Source organism: Macaca nemestrina, chromosome 20, assembly GCF_043159975.1.
Source record: "Macaca nemestrina isolate mMacNem1 chromosome 20, mMacNem.hap1, whole genome shotgun sequence".
Classification (NCBI taxonomy): Eukaryota; Metazoa; Chordata; class Mammalia; order Primates; family Cercopithecidae; genus Macaca; species Macaca nemestrina.
In genome coordinates this window covers 62144567-62161746 of record NC_092144.1, presented here as the reverse complement: position 1 = coordinate 62161746, position 17180 = coordinate 62144567, and the positions used below count along the sequence as shown (strand labels likewise).

At 45.8% G+C, this 17180-nt stretch overlaps 1 protein-coding gene across 1 annotated transcript in view; it reads left to right on the top strand.

Annotated features, from left to right (window-relative positions):
- Positions 1-3134: 3134 nt before the first annotated feature.
- LOC105497076 (zinc finger protein 836) overlaps positions 3135-17180 on the top strand; it is a 55911-nt gene continuing 41865 nt past the window's right edge. Inside the window, 4 exon segments of the mRNA XM_071086209.1 lie at positions 3135-3450; positions 4980-5122; positions 5956-6050; positions 14104-14230. Coding sequence (XP_070942310.1) covers positions 6036-6050; positions 14104-14230 — 142 coding nt within the window. The 5' untranslated portion in view covers positions 3135-3450; positions 4980-5122; positions 5956-6035.

Sequence of the window (17180 nt, the reverse complement as noted above, 5' to 3'; positions counted from 1 at the left end):
CCCTTAACTTTCAAAATATTATTTTTCCTTTGCAACAAATTATGCTCACCTCTTTTGCTGTGTGTCTCTTGCTTAAATTATTTTAAACTAAGAAGACAAGAACTGAGGTATTACAACAACTGTTAACAGAAGGAGGCATTATTTATTAAACAACTGAGGGCATGTGAGTTCCGGGAATAGAGTCACTTAGCAACCAGGACATTCCAGCCACCAATCTTTCTAGAGAACTCTAGGAAGACCAGAACAATTGACCAGTCATCAGTAACTCCCAGATCCCAAGATCCTGGAAACTATGACTAGCAGAACTTTAGGGATCTCTTGTCTCTGCATAGCAAATCTTTGGTGGCTACTGTCCTAGTCTCTGGTAACTCTTCCCCACTGATGTCTCTCTTTATCCTCCTCTTTTTTTGAGATGGAGTTCCGCTCTGTGGCCCAGGCTGGAATACAGTGGCGTGGTCTCAGCTCACTGCATCCTCCGCCTCCCAGGTTCAGTGATTCTCCTGTCTCAGCCTCCCAAGTAGCTGAGATTACAGGCGCCTGCCACCATGTCCAGCTCCTTTTTGCATTTTTAGTAGAGACAGGGTTTCACCATGTTGGCCAGGCTGGTCTCGAACTCCTGACCTCAGATGATCTGCCTGCCATGACCTCCCAAAGTACTGGGACTACAGGCCACTGTGCCCAGCCTCTCTCTTTGACTTATTTAATATCTAATGCTCCTCTAGTCCTATATAGGCTAAATGACCCCCCCAAAGTCTCACAACCCCAGCTCTGCCTTTACTCCAAACTCCAGCCCCAGCTCTTGCTTGGAATACTGATGCTGTCATAGCTTCTATATCAAACTCCAGTGAAGCCCCAGACCCACCTTCATTCCTTCATTCCACTCCCTCCAATATCTCTATCCACTGAGGGTCTATGAAGCTTCTCTTCTTAGAGCCCAGAATGAGGAAGAGTCTCTCACAACTGAAATCCAATGTTTGGAATGGCAACGGTTGCAAAAGCTGTTGGAAGTTATAGGGTTTACTTTCTGTGGTCCAAAAATCTCAGCAAGCTTTTAGTCCTCCAGATGCCAGTCATCTCCAATACAGCTGGGCCCCCCAAACTTCTATGCCAATATCCACCCTTCTTGTACACTTTCCTGTCAGCAAGGAGATCTGGAAGTAGCTGGAATACTACTTCTTCTTTTCTTTGCTTTTCTTTTTCCTTTTTTTGAGATGGAGTCTGGCTCTGTCACCCAGGCTGGAATGCAGTGGCATGATCTCAGCTCACTGCAACCTCCGCCTCCCAGGTTCAAGCAATTCTCCTGCCTCAGCCTCCCCAGTAGCTGGCACTAAAGGCATGTGCCACCATGCCTGGCTAATTTTTGTATTTGTAGTAGAGATGGGGTTTCACCATGTTGGCCAGGCTGGTCTCAAACTCCTGAGCTCAAGTGATCCACCCACTTCGACCTCCCAAAGTGCTGGGATTACAGGCGTGAGGCACTGCTTCCAGGCAAATTTCCTCTTATCAGGACATCAGTCAGATTGCATCAGAGCCCATTCTAACAAGCTTAGTTTAACTTAATAACCTCTAAATGCCCTATGTCAAAATACAGTCATATTCTGAGGTACTGGGTGCTAGAACTTAAAGACAATGATTTATTTTATTTTATTTTATTTTATTTTATTTTATTTTATTTTATTTTTGAGACAGAGTCTCGCTCTGTCACCCAGGCTGGAGTGCAGTGGCTCGATCTCGGCTCACTGCGAGCTCCACCTCCCGGGTTCATGCCATTCTCCTGCTTCAGCCTCCCAAGCAGCTGGGACCACAGGTGCCCGCCACCACGCCTGGCTAATTTTTTGCATTTTTAGTAAAAACAGGGTTTCATCGTGTTAGCTAGGATGGTCTCGATCTCCTGACCTCATGATCCGCCCGCCTTGGCCTCCCAAAGTGCTGGGATTACAGGCGTGAGCCACCATGCCCAGCCGACAATGATTTCTTAGGGACATGATTCAGCTCATAACATTCTGTACTCTGGACTCCCAAAATTCATGTCCTTCTCACATGCAAGATCCCTTCACCCCCATCCTAACATCTCAAAAGTCTTATTATTATTATTTTTTGAGACAAAGTCTCACTCTGTTGCCCAGGTGCAGTGACAACTCATTGCAGCCTTGACCCCTTGGGCTCAAGAGATCCTCCCACCTCAGCCTCCCAAGTAGCTGTGACTATAGGCATGAGCCACCATGCCTGGCTGATTTTTCTCTTTTTGTAGAGACAAGGGTCTGTGTTGCCCCAGGTTGGTCTTGAACTCTTGAACTCTTCAGCTCAAGCAATCCTTCCACCTTGACCTCCCAAAGAGCTGGGATTACAGGCCAGAGCCACTGCTCCCGGCCCATTTCAAAAGTCTTTATCTATTTCAGTATCAAACTCTAAGGCCCAAATATCATCCAAATATTATCTGAATCACATATGGGTGAGACTCAAAGTGTGGTTCATCCTGAGGCAAAATTTCTGTCCAGCTGTGAAACTGTGAAGCCAAAGAAGTTATTTGCTTCCAAAATACAACGGTGGGACAGGCATAGGATAGACCGTCAGCCCTGGAAACCACCCTTCTACTCTGTTACTGTGATTTTGATGTTTGTAGATTGCACATGTAAGTAAACGCATGCAGGATTTATCTTTCTGTGTCTAGCACAATTCGCTTGGCATAATGTCTTCTAGGTTCCTGGATCCAGCCACGGCTGCACATCAAATCTTCACGGATATCCTAGTTCCCTGACTACTGAGTAACTTCAGCCTTACTGACTTCAGCCTCACTGGCAAGACCCGATGGAGTCCACCAGGCTCGCAAAAATCGATTTTGACCTAAATCAGTTCAACTTGACAAGAAGAAAACATCTTAGTTTCCAACAGAAGTGGACCACAACTTTAAACTTTGACCTTAAAGTCTAAAACATTAACTTAAAATAGGCAGGAAGTAACACCGCTTCACAGGACAAGAAACAGTCACCAATACTCCCAAATCAGGAGAACAAAGACTCGGTGGGCTGAAGGCAGAGGGAATAACAGACCCCGCCCACCAAACAGGTCCCGCCCACACCGCCCGTACCGCCTTGCCCGCCTGGCCCCGCCCACTACCGCATGAGCCTGCCCCACCCTTTCAGGGTTCCCAAATCAGGTCTGTCTTTCTGCTCCTTCCCTTGCGGGTCGCACCCCACCCAGGACCCTCCCCCGCCCCAGGCTTCTGAGTCTTTTTTTCTCCTCTCGTGAAGCTTCCTGCACACCCGGAAGCAGATCGCGCGGGGAAACGGTCACAGCGCTGCGCGTCAGTTTCCGTCTACCTGGACTAAACATTTGCTTCGCCGGGTCTACGTGAATCCAACGTGCACTTGGCGGTCTTCCCTTGTCCATACCCGTTTCCTGGGGATCGCTACGGACCTTAAAATACCAGCAACAGCCCCTTCGCCCCAAGTAAGTCTGATAATTGCTTTCCTTTCAATTTAAAAATCTCTCTGCGGCTGTTCCTTGCTCCCTGCCTTTCTGCCTTAGGACCACGTAGACAACCCCACTCAGGTCGTGTTCCTGCTTAAAACCCTTACTGACCTCTGCTTCGGCCCTGCACCAAGTCGAGCCCTCACTCGGGAGGTGGATTCCCACTCGTCGCGACCCCCGAGTTCCTCCCTCGTCAGCCCCTGGAGGGGAGCGCCCGCCGTCCGGCTCCTGAAGGAGCCTCTTCTCCTCCCAGGTCCTGGGATTCTGCAGACCCTCCCTGTCCTGAGACACCGTACCCCGGCGCCACCTAGTATCCTCCTCACGCCGGGTCCTTCCGCTCCCCAGGCTTCCCCTTCACAGCCACTGCTTTTCCTGATCCCGCCGTTGGGGCAGGTGACCTGAGTCTGTCTTGTGATACCCAGTGTTCTTCCTTCCCAAATTTTACTCCACTGGAAAATGTGCTCTTCCGGGAGTTGGGCATCTTATTCCTCCCCTGTCCTACTGAATGTGTGGGTGAGAGGGATCAGGAGAGGAAAAGACAGGGAACGACGAAGCAAAAGGAAAAACCGAAGAGAATGAGGGAGACCCATAAATACACGGCAAAATGGATGATAATTTAGGGATTTGCAGAGAGATAGCAAGAGTGAAAGAGAACGAATGGAGAAAGAAGCAGGGGGAGAAAAGCACATAGAGACATTTAGAAAAAAAGGGGACCTTCAGAGAGATGAAGGGCAGCAAAACAGAGTGGGGCGGCAAAGGAGGAGGCACTGCAGACAGACAGTGGGGAGAAGGTAAAAGAGTTGGAACCGCAGCCGACAGAACTACGTGGTGCTGGAACTGAAAGAGAGGGCAGTGGGTGACAAGCAGAGTAGAGAGAGAGCCGCAGCAGGGAGGAAGCCTAGGAAGTTGGGGGTGCTAGAGAGTGGGAACAAAGGAGCTGTAACAGGTAAGAGGGAATTTAACAAGGAGAGCAGAGAGGGAGCTTAGATGGGGAAAAAGAGGCAGAAATACGTGGAGATTGGGGACAATCAGAAAGATCGGGGAGGAAGAGTTCCAAGAGGTGAGGTAAGTTGCCGACCATTGGGCAGAACAGACATAAAAGAGGAGAAGAACAGAAAAGGGGAGGAAAGATGCAGCATGCGAGAGGGAAACACGTAGTAGTGAAGAAAGTGGGAGAGGACCCTATCCAGATGAGTGATGAGTTGATTGGATATGGATGGTGGTTGTAATATTCTGCTTTGTGACTTTACACTCTAAAATTTTTTTCTTTAAATTGTAATCATGAGGATGAAAATTACCACTCTTTTCTGTAAGGCTTGTGCATTTTGTATTTATTTGTATCAAAAGATATTTAGAATTTCTGTTTAGCCAGAGGGCATTTAAATTCAGTCATTTGTGGTAGCTCTTTTCTTCCCTGGGATAGAGTGAATGAGAAATGGGGCAATAAATGACTGTCACTCTCACTACAAGGTATGTCTTTGTTTTTTTTTTTTTCTTTTCTGAAACAGGGTCTTGCTCTGTCAGACTAGAGTACAGTGCCATGATCTCTGCTCACTGCAGCCTCAACCGCCCAGGCTCAAGCATTCCTTCTGCCTCAGCCTTTCAGAGTGCTGTGATTACAGATGGGAAGCCACCACATCAGGCCTACAAGGTATGTCTTTGTAGGAGTATTGAGAGTCTTATTTTTTTGTAATGGATTTTCTTTTTTGTTTTTTCTTTTTTTTGTTTGAGACGGAGTTTCACTCTTGTTGCCCAGGCTGGAGTGCAATGGAGCCATCTCGGCTCACTGCAGTCTCTGCCTCCCAGGTTCAAGCAATTCTCCTACCTCAGCCTCCCAAGTACCTGGGATTATAGGTATGTGCCACTACGCCTGGCTAATTTTGTATTTTTAGTAGAGATGGAGTTTCTCCATATTGGTCAGGCTGGTCTCAAACTCCCAAACTCAGGTGATCCACTGGCCTTGGCCTCCTAAAGTGCTGGGATTACAGGCATGAACCACTGCGCCCAGCCTACTTTTTTCTTTGTAGTTCCTTTATTTATTTATTTTTTGAGACGGAGTCTCGCTCTGTCGCCCAGGCTGGAGTGCAGTGGCGCGATCTTGGCTCACTGCAAGCTCCGCCTCCCGGGTTCACGCCATTCTCCTGCCTCAGCCTCCCGAGTAGCTGGGACTACAGGCAGCTGCCACCACGCCCAGCTAATTTTTGTATTTTTAGTAGAGACGGGGTTTCACTATGTTGTCCAGGATGCTCTCAAACTCCTGACCTCAGTTGATCCGCCCGCCTCTGCCTCCTAAAATGCTGGGATTATAGGCGTGAGCCACCATGCCAGGCCACTTGGTCTTTGTTTAGGAATTTATTATCCTTGCATCCCCCTGGTGCAGTGGGCTGCCTCTCCACATGCTGAGGTCTTTCCTGTGGGCATGGTTGTAGCACAGAAAGGAATGTGTTGTTTCCAAGCATTAAACGACAGATTTTTCACTTTCAGATTTGACTTGTAAAGAAGTAATTATACTGACTGAGAGAGCAGCCCAGAAGAGGAAGAAGAGGAAAGAAAAGGAGTCAGGGATGGCTCTTACACAGGTAAAATGATATTCTTAGTGGATCATTCTGTCTCCTTCCTTTTTGAAATGCGATGCATTGGAGTTGCGAATCTCTGAGTCTGAAGCATCCTGCCTGACGTGTTTACTGCCATTCACCCATGCCTTCCCTCAGTTTCTCTCATCTCACTTAGATTCTATCTCACCGAGACCCAGTGACATTAACTTGGGAAGAGGCTGTGCTGGGCATGGTCCTGGGAGCGGCTCACACCCAGACACGGATGGAGACAGGGTATGAGCCCCACAGGGTCAGAGCTGTTGGCAGCAGAGATCGTTTAGAGGCAAAATTAGGATGCAGTCAGCTCTCTGTAGACCAGAAGTAGAGAAGCTGCATGCGGAAGGCACATATTAATGTGCACAATACCTCATCAATTCTGGAAAAGAGTGTGTCAGGGGAGATCTTTTCTGCCTAATTTTATACTACATTTGAAGCTGTATGAATGAGTCACTGTTTCTAACTTCAAAATCTTAATGACTGGGAATGGAATGGACAATTAGATACATGCATCAGTGATAAAGGGTGTTTTATTTTATCTTTTTTTTTTTTTTTTTTTTTTTTTTTGAGACGGAGTTTCATTCTTGTTGCCCAGGCTGGAGTGCAATGGTGCGATCTCAGCTCACTGCAACCTTCACCTCCCTGGTTCAAGTGATTCTCGTGCCTCAGCCTCCTGAGTAGCTGAGATTACAGGCATGTGCCACCACGACTGACTAATTTTTGTATTTTTAGTAGAGATGGCATTTCACCATGTTGGTCAGGCTGGTCTTGAACTCCCGACCTCAGGTAATCCGCCCACCTCGGCCTCCCAAAATGCTGGGATTATAGGCATGAGCCACCGTGTCCGGCCTATCATTGATTTTAAAATATAAAATCAACCTGAATGTCAGATTCATTTAGCCATTGTCAGCATATCCATCCTACAGAGACTGTGGTGTTCATGCTGGGACTCCTAGTAGCAGTTGTTTTATCTAAAAAGGTTATAATTTTGCTCAGATGTAGGAGCAGAACTTCTTTGTTATTAGAGAAGATGGAGCCAAATTCTCTCATTCCACCAATTATTACTGAACATCATATTTCTTTTATTTTAAACATCGCATAATGTATTTATTTGCAGTAAAATCCAAGCAGAGATGCAGTTTAGGCATTAAAAAGGTGGCATAACATGAAGACGACAGGAAAATAATATTTTATTATATATGTAATTGATGCTATGTTAGATTTTAACTGTTCTTGTCAAAAAAAAAAAGGGTACTGGGCCAGGCATGGTGGCTCACGCCTGTAATCCCAGCACTTTGGGAGGCTGAGGCAGGTGGATCAAGAGGTCAGGAGTTCAAGACCAGGCTGGCCAAGATGGGGAAACCCTGTCTCTACTAAAAATACAAAAATTAGCCAGGCATGGTGGCAGGTGCCTGTAATCCCAGCTACTTGGGAGGCTGAGGCAGAGAATTGCTTGAACCCCGGGGGCAGAGGTTGCAGTGAGTGGAGATCACACCACTGCACTCCAGCCTCAGCGACAGAGCAATACTCCTTGTCAAAAAAAAAAAAAAAAGGGTACCTGTGAGATGATGGATATGTTAATGTGTTAAACTATAGTGACTTTTTTACTATCTGTACTGTAATATCATGTTGTATACCTTACATACACCATAAAATTTATGAGCAAACATAAAACATGGGACATCAAGGAAACGTTTCAGTTTTATGCTAAAAAAAAATTTATAATCTAAAAAAAGGACATTGGGCCGGGCGTGGTGGCTCAAGCCTGTAATCCCAGCACTTTGGGAGGCCGAGACGGGCGGATCACGAGGTCAGGAGATGGAGACCATCCTGGCTAACACAGTGAAACCCCGTCTCTACTAAAAAAAATACAAAAAACTAGCCAGGCGAGGTGGCGGGCGCCTGTAGTCCCAGCTACTCGGGAGGTGGAGCTTGCAGTGAGCTGAGATCAGGCCACTGCACTCCAGCCTGGGCGACAGAGCGAGACTCCATCTCAAAAAAAAAAAAAAAAAAAAAGGACATTGACTAGGCGCAGTGGCTCATGCCTGTAATCCCAGCACTTTGGAAGGCCAAGGCAGGCGGATCACGAGGTCATGAGTTAGAGACCAGCCTGGCCAACCCCATCTCTGCTAAAAATGCAAAAATTAGCTCGGCATGGTGGCGCATGCCTGTAGTTCCACCTACTTGGGAGGCTGAGGCAGGAGAATCCCTTGAACCCAGGAGGCAGAGGTTGTAGTGAGCTGAGATCGCACCATTGCACTACAGCATGGGCGACAGAGCTAGACTCTGTCTCCAAAAAAAAAATAAAAATAAAAATAAAAAAAGAACATTAAGGCATATATATTCCAAAAATTTAACTACAGAATATGAAATGGCTCCTAGAATGCAGGAAAAAAAATTGCGCAATGAATGAGGATTATTTTATTTTGATTTCTACAAAATAATGAAATGGAAATACAGAGAGTTGTCATTTTCCCTAGATCTTCAAAATCTAAAAGAAACATAGTAGCAGGTTTTGTTTAAATGAGTGGGAAATCTGATGTGATGTTGGTGGGAGAGGGTCCCTTTGCAGCTCAGGGTAGTGGGGAATCTTGCCAGATCTAGCAAAGCAGGAAATGCACCATCCTGGAGGAAATGATCACTCTTTCAAGTGCCCAACCTGGGGAAACCCAGTTTCCTTTCCCTATCACATCATCCACCATCCCTCATGTTTCCATGGGGAGCTACTGTTGTAGGTTCTGTGGCAATAGTCAGTGAGAGGTGTCGAGTTGCATTTACACGTCATCATGAGATTTCAGAAAACAATTCTTCAGTGAATGTTCTGCTGTGAAATTTTATTTTGCAGGTTTTGAAATGTACATATTTTTATGTTAATAAACACTAATAGTTTGTTTTGCATCCTCTTTGGAACAATCCCTAGATGAAGACGTATGGGTCTTTTACCGTTTTTCGCTTTTTTTAACCTTTTTTCTTTTTTACCGTTTTTCTTTTACTGTTTTACAAAGAATGTCACCGTGGCTGCCTGTATGCATGCTATCTTCACCACAGATGTCTGATGTTTCCTCCGGGTTGGGCAGTTTAAAGAGTGAGTGCCTCGGCCGGGTGCGGTGGCTCAAGCCTGTAATCCCAGCACTCTGGGAGGCCGAGACGGGCGGATCACGAGATCAGGAGATCGAGACCATCCTGGCTAACATGGTGAAACCCCGTCTCTACTAAAAAGTACAAAAAACTAGCCGGGCGAGGTGGTGGGCGCCTGTAGTCCCAGTTACTCGGGAGGCTGAGGCAGGAGAATGGTGTGAACCCGGGAGGCGGAGCTTGCAGTGAGCCGAGATTGCAGCACTGCACTCCAGCCTAGGTGACAGAGCGAGACTCCGTCTCAAAAAAAAAGAAAAAAAAAAACGAAGAGTGAGTGCCTCTTTTAGGATGGCATACCACAAAAGCAAAAATAAATAAATGGTTGCTTTATGTTTTTCTGGAAGGCCTGGCTCACAGTGTGATTATAAAATACTTTGTTTCTTTTAGATCTAAGGTTTTCTTGCTGACATTTTCTTTGCATGAATCTTATTTTTTGGTGATGAAGTCTGGCTCCGTTGCTCAGGCTGCAGTGCAGTGGCATGATCTGGGTTGACTGCAATCTCCGCCTCCCAGGTTTAAGGGATCCTCCTGCCTCAGCTTTCTGAGCAGCTGGGACTATAGGCACTCACCACCACACCCAGCTAATTTTTTTGTATTTTTAGGAGAGAGGAGGTTTCACCATGTTGACCACTCAAACTGACCTCAAGTGATCTGCTTGCCTTAGCCTCCAGAAGTGCTGGGATTACAGGCATGAGACATGGAACCCAGCCTTTGATTATATTATGGCTTTCAGTAAAGCTTGTTTGTTTACTTACACTTAAGTAATGTTAGATATATTCACATTATTTATTGGACTCCCAGAATACATATGTTCTCGGTGCTTGATGGTTTGCCATGAGCCCCTTATGCTCTCCTCATTTTGTTTTGTTTTTTGTAGTTTTTGTTTCTCTCCCTGTCAAAATCCCCTTTGAGTTCACCACTTCCTTCTTCTGCCTAAGTCAGCTCTGTTGAACTCATCTAGTGACTATTTCAACTCAGTTACTCTATTTTTAGCTTTAGTCTGTCTTTCTCTCCTTTCTCTGTCTCTCCCTCCCTCCCTCCCTCCTTCCTTCCTTCTTTCTTTCTCTCTTTCTCTCTCTCTCTTTTTTTTTTTTTTTTTTTTTGAGACAGAGTTTCACTCTTGTTGTCCAGGCTGGAGTGCGATGGTGTGATCTTGGCTCACCACAATCTCCGCCTCCTGGGTTCAAGTGATTCTCCTACCTTAGTCTCCTGAGTAGCTGGGATTACAAGCACGCACCACCATGCCTGGCTAATTTTTTGTATTTTTAGTAGAAATTGGATTTCACCATGTTAGACAGGCTGGTCCCAAACTCCTGACCTCAGGTGATTTGCCCTCCTCTGCTCCCCAAAGTGCTAGGATTATAGGCATGAGCCACTGCACCTGGCCATTTCTCTCTTTCTTTCTCACTTTTTCTTTCCTTCTCTCTTTTTCTTTCCTCCCTCCCTTCCTTTTTCTTTTCTTTTCTTTTTTTGCGGAAGGGTTTTACTGTATTGCCCAGGCTGGAGTTCAGTAGAATGATCCATCTAAAACAACTACTACAACAACAACACACACAGAATGATAATTTTCTAACTGGGGATTGTGCCCTCTCTGGGCCTTTGCTTGTCATGTCCTAATTGAAGAGGTTTGCTGGTTTCTACTCAGAAGCTCCCCTGTTATCTGTCTGTGCTATTGACGACTCTTGTGCTGCAGTCAGCTATGGTACTAGATCTTACCTAGTGTCTTTATGTGTTACTGCACACACTGGTTTATGTCAATCATCCTTTTTTGCAGTGGCCCCTAACCTTTCATCCTGTTCCTTTCAGTCATTATATTCAGGCAAGACAGAAACGAATTGATATGGCTTTGGTTGTGTCTCCACCCAAATCTCATCTTGAATTTTTAGTAGAGACAGGGTTTTACCACGTTGGCCAGGATGGTTTCGATCTCTCGACCTCGTGATCCGCCTACCTCAGCCTCCCAAAGTGCTGGGATTACAGGAGTGAACCACTGCACCCGGGCTGTGGAAAGCAGAATTTAAGAGTGATGAACTAAGATGTTTGGCAGAAACACTCTCAAAGCAAATTGTTCAGGTTGCTGCATGGTTTCTCTGAACTGTTTATAGGAAAATGGGAGGAGAGAAAAATGAATTAAAAACAATTTGTTTTCAAAGCCCAATGTAAAGATTTGGAAAATTCTCAGCCTGGCCATGTACAGAATTAAAAGTGTATTTAGGAGAGAAAACCAAGAGGGGTGTAGCCAAGTGGCCTTGGACAAGGAGATTAGTATGGATAGAAGTAAGCCAGGACCTGATTATTGAGACAATGGGAGAATCATCCCAAAGGCATTTTAGAGATCTTTGAGACTGCTGTGCCCATTGTAGGTTCAGAGTGCCAGGGCCTTGAGGGCAGAATAGTTTCAAGGGAGTGGCCCGGGGTGCCCTTTGGACATGGGAACTCCGATACCTCAGATCTGTGATCTCTGTATTTCAGAGCAGAGGTCCTTAGCTACCCCATCTGTGGCTGACGTGGGACCAGGTGCAGACCAGCCACCACTCCAGAGGGCACACACTGTTGGGAGCCAAAAAGGCCAAAGGGATCGTGATCAACTCAGCATTCCACTGGAGGCTATATGATCAAACAGCAAACTGTTTATCATGAATGCAGGATGTGAGCAAACTCACGACTGCACCTGCCACCAAGTTTGCTGAGGGCCATCACTCCCTGGCGCTGGGCTCCTTGAAGTTATCTCTGGGAAATCTAGTGCTTATTGGTCGAATGATGCAGTCTTGCAAGCCTGCTGTGATCCAAAGGACTGACTGACAGTTACCGACAATCACCGCCCCTTTTGGTTATCTCTTTGACCTAATAAATTTGGAGGGCTGAAAAAGCTTAGGGCTTTTGTCCACTAGAGGCAAGGTGCCCCCGACCCCTTCTTCCAAATATACTCTTTTGTCTTTGTCTTTTGTTCCCGTGTTTGCCCCTTTTGTTCAGTCCACCAGGGATCGAGGTCGGTTACAACACACAAACTGTAAATCTTGGCAACATGAACACAGTGGTAACTAAAAGTGTGCAGAGGGCATGAGATGTGGACTCATGTCTACTTCCATCTAGATTTCAAAGAATGCCTCAGAGATCCTTGGAGCCTAGGCATAGAAATGCTGTAGGAGTGAGGCTGTCCCTGGAAGTCCCTACTAGGGCAATGCTCAGTTCTAGCTGTGGAGGCAGGGCCAATTTCAGAGTCCCTGTTAGGATAAGGTCCAGTAAAGCCCTGGGAGCAGGGCCACCGATAAGACCCCAAAACTGTAGAGTCACCGGTATGTGATTCCAGCTCAGGAGAGCTGCAGGCACTGTGAGAACGTCCATGTGGGGTGATCCCAACAAAACCAGTGAGACAGGGATCCCCAGGATGTTGGGACCCAACCTCTACTCCAGGATGTCTAGAAGGTGGGACATGGAGTCAGAGATTATTGTCAAGCCTTAGTATTTAATGTATGTGCCCTGTTGGGTTTCAGCCTCACATGGGAACAGCTACCCCTTATTTCCTGTTTCTCTCTTTTGGAATTGAAATATCTAACCTGTGTCTGCCCCACCATTGTATTTTGGAAGCACATAACTCGTTTGATTTCATAGGTTCACAACTAGAGAGCAGTTTGCCTTCGGATGAAATGCACATTTGAGTCTCACCCATATCTGATTTAGATCATAGTTAGGTACAACTCTAGACTATAGGCTTTTGAATTGGTTGTAGAAATAAGGCTTTGGGAGCCATTGGGATAGAATGTATTTTGTCTGTGAGAAGTACATCAATTTTGGGGGCCGGGGTGGAATGCTATGGTCTGAGTTTTTTTTTTCCTCCTCCGCAATTCATGTTGAAACTTAATCCCCAGTGCCCAATCTTTAAATATTATGAGGCATGGCCTTTAGGAGGAGATTGGGTCACGAGAAGTCGGCCTTTATCAGTGGGTATGGTGTTCTCGTCAATGATGCATCAAAAGGCTTATTCTACGGAGTTCACTACTTTTTGGCCCTTCTGTCCCTTCTGTCATGTGGGGGACACAGCATTCGTCCCCTACGAAGCAACAAGATCATCTTGGAAGCAGGGATCATCCCTCACCAGACATCAGTCCTGCTGGCACCTTGATCTTGGATATCCCAGCCAGCAGAATCATGAGAAATACATTTCTATTCTTCATAAATTACCCAGTCTGTTTTACTCAGTACGGCAGCACAGAGAGACTATGACACACTGTCACCATAATTTAACTGTTTGTTTCTTTTGATTCAAGACTCACTCATTCTCAGACATCTGGGTTCAGATGCCTGCTCTGCCATTTTTAGGTTGTTGACCTAGGTGACTTTTTAGCATTTTCTGTGACATAGTTGTCTCGTAGTAACATGGGAAAAAAATCTCTCTCTCTATCTATCTATCTATTATGTTGTTATTTGAATTAGAACATGTAAAGCATTTGGAGTAATGCCCAGCACATGGGGAGTGTTTCAAAACTTTAGTCATTGCTGTTGCTCTGGTCATCACAGTTTTTAGTTTCTGACCTTTCTTTAAAGCTGCTATGGACATTGTCATCTCGAAGACACAACTCTTATACTAGCTTATCTGGACACTCAGTTGATATATTGAACATAATATCTAACACTTATACACATAACCACTTATTCATTTCTTTGTGTATTTCTTGCATTGTACACAAAAATGAGAAGTGTACACTGATTTACAGGATATAACCTCCTGTTGAATTTTATAACAAGCTAAAATTAGGGACACATGACTTTCTCACAGATGCCCTGCGTGGATATGTGAAAACACACACTTCAATCAAATTGATGTGACAGTTCTCTCCTCTTGTCATTTTGTGTATAGATAAGAGCTCTCCCATTGCTCCTTGTTGAAATGTGTTTTTCTTTTCAGGGACCTTTGACATTCAGAGATGTAGCCATAGAATTCTCTCAGGAGGAGTGGAAATCCCTGGACCCTGTGCAGAAAGCTTTGTACTGGGATGTGATGTTGGAGAACTACAGGAACCTGGTCTTCCTGGGTAAGCATAATTTTGCTCTAGAAGTTAAGATCTGCCCTTGTGCATTTTTGTGTTTTCTCTCTTGGGAGCCCTATCCGTCATTTGACTGAAACTGAAGCCTTGTTGACTCACAGATAAAAAGCTTCATAATGCTGCATCTGGACTTTCACTTCCCATATCATCACACTACCTCCTTTTGGAATATCTTCCCTTGTTGTCCTGTGCCCATAGTATAATTCCCATATTTAAGTATTAGTCAGTATAATGCTACTTTTTTTTTTTTTTTTTTTAATGGAGACAGAGTCTAGCTTTGTCACCTGTAGGGACTAGTCCCACAGGGTCGGTGGGTTTTTCTCCCCATGTGCAGAGACGAGAGATCGTAGAAATAAAGACACAAGACAACGAGATAAAAGAAAAGACAGCTGGGCCCAGGGGACCACTACCACCAAGACGCGGAGTCCCGTAGTGGCCCCGAATGCCAGGCTGTGCTGTTGTTTATTGGATACAAGACAAGGGGGCAGGGTAAGGAGTGTGAGCCATCTCCAATGATAGGTAAGGTCACGTGGGTCACGTGTCCGCTGGACAGCGGGCCCTTCCCTGTTTGGCAGCCGAGGCAGAGAGAGAGAGAGACAGCAGACAGCTTACGCCATTATTTCTGATGTATAGTCTCTATATATTAGAGACTTTTAGTACTTTCACTAATTTTGCTACTGCTATCTAGAAGGCAGAGCCAGGTATACAGGATGGAACATGAAAGTGGACCAGGAGGGTGACCACTGAAAGACAGCATCACAGGGAGACGGTTAGGCCTCCGGATAACTGCGGGTGGGCCTGACTGATGTCAAGCCCTCCACAAGAGGTGGTGGAGTAGAGTCTTCTCTAAACTCCCCCGGGGAAAGGTAGCGGGTGTTTTTCCTTGGCACTGACGCTACTACTAGGCCACAGTCCTCTTGGCAATGGGCGTCTTCCCACACGCTGGCGTTACCGCTAGACCAAGGAGCCCTGTAGTGGCCCTGTCAGGGTGTGACAGAAAGCTCACACTCTTGTCTTCTGGTCACTTCTCACCATGTCCCTTCAGCTCCTGTCTCTGTATGGCCTGGCTTTTCCTAGGTTATGATTGTAGAGCGAGGATTATTATAATATTTGCATAAAGAGTAATTACTACAAACTAATGATTAGTGATACTTACATATAATCATATCTGTGATCTATATTTAGTATAACTCTTGTTATTTTATGTATTTTATTATACTGAAACAGCTCGTGCCCTCGGTCTCTTGCCTCAGCACCTGGGTGGCTTGCCGCCCACAGTCGCCCAGGCTGGAGTGCGGTGGCATGAACTCAGCTCACTGCAACCTCCGCCTCCCGAGTTCAAGCAATTCTCCTACCTCAGCCTCCTGAGTAGCTGGGACTACAGGCTCACACCACCACACCCGGCTAATTTTTTGTATTTTAGTAGTGATGGGGTTTCACCCAGGATGGTCTCAAACTCATGAGCTCAGTAGTCTGCCCACCTTGGCCTGCCAAATTGCTAGGATTACAGATGTGAGTCACTGCGTTACTTCTAAATAAGTCTTTCTGTTTTCTTCCAAAGTCAGAATTTTAACTATTCTTTAGGCAAGTATATACCCACAGCTCTGCAAGCACAAACCCTGCTGCCCCATGCTCATAACTCTTTCCCCTCCCCTCATGCCCCTCCTCCTCCCTTCCTCTTCTGAACATATTACTTTGGTCCAGATGGACTACCCAGTCACTTACTAGCGTATTAATTTTACACTCCCATTATTGCAGAACTCCCTCACCTTCCACACTACACTCAGCGTGTAAGGGATGACGCCTACTCATTCACTTGACAACTTTCTGAGAACACTGCCTACATCAATATGTGCAGGGGATGATGACTCAGATACCGTTATTCATGAAGGATGACTGAATAATGTTTTGGCAACACACCTTGGCTCTTGAAGTATTTCTGTTTTTTTTCTTTTTTTGAGACGGAGTCTCGCTCTGTTGCCCAGGCTGGAGTGCAGTGGCGCCATCTCGGCTCACTGCAAGCTCCGCCTGCCGGGTTCACGCCATTCTCCTGCCTCAGCCTCCTGAGTAGCTGGGAATACAGGCACTCACCACTACACTTGGCTAATTTTTTGTATATTTAAATAGAGACGGAGTTTCACTGTGTTAGCCAGGATGGTCTCGATCTCCTGACCTCATGATCCACCCGCCTCGGCCTCCCAAAGTGCTGGGATTACAGGCGTGAACCACCGCGACCGGCCAGCTCTTGAAGTATTTCTTTCTACACTCTTGGTATTTGGGTGACCAGTTATCTGAACTGCCTGTTTGACCAGTTTTATTTAAAAACATGTTTGATACTGGAAACCCAGGTTCACGTCTTACTTTCTTTGTAATTTGGGTGTAGATACATAAATCCTATGGGCAGACTTACTGTCCTTATTTGTAAAATAGTGATAATTTATCTTAAGTTTTTTTTTTTTTTTTTTTTTTTTTTTGAGATGGAGTCTGGCTCTGTCACCCAGGCTGGAGTGCAGTGGCCGGATCTCAGCTCACTGCAAGCTCCGCCTCCCGGGTTTACGCCATTCTCCTGCCTCAGCCTCCCAAGTAGCTGGGACTACAGGCGCCCGCCACCTCGCCCTGCTAGTTTTTTGTATTTTTTAGTAGAGACGAGGTTTCACCGTGTTAGCCAGGATGGTCTCGATCTCCTGACCTCGTGATCCACCCGTCTCGGCCTCCCAAAGTGCTGGGATTACAGGCTTGAGCCACCGCGCCCGGCCCTATCTTAAGATTTTTAAAAACAAGTTAGTGCTGTTTGCTAGCTTGGAATATTGCATGTTCTATAGTAAAGACTCAGAAGTCTCTTAGTTTAATAAGATGTATCAACAGTATTTCATGTTTATAATGAGATGGCATATTAGCTTTAACTTAATGTGGCTAGGTATAGCAGATACCATAGATA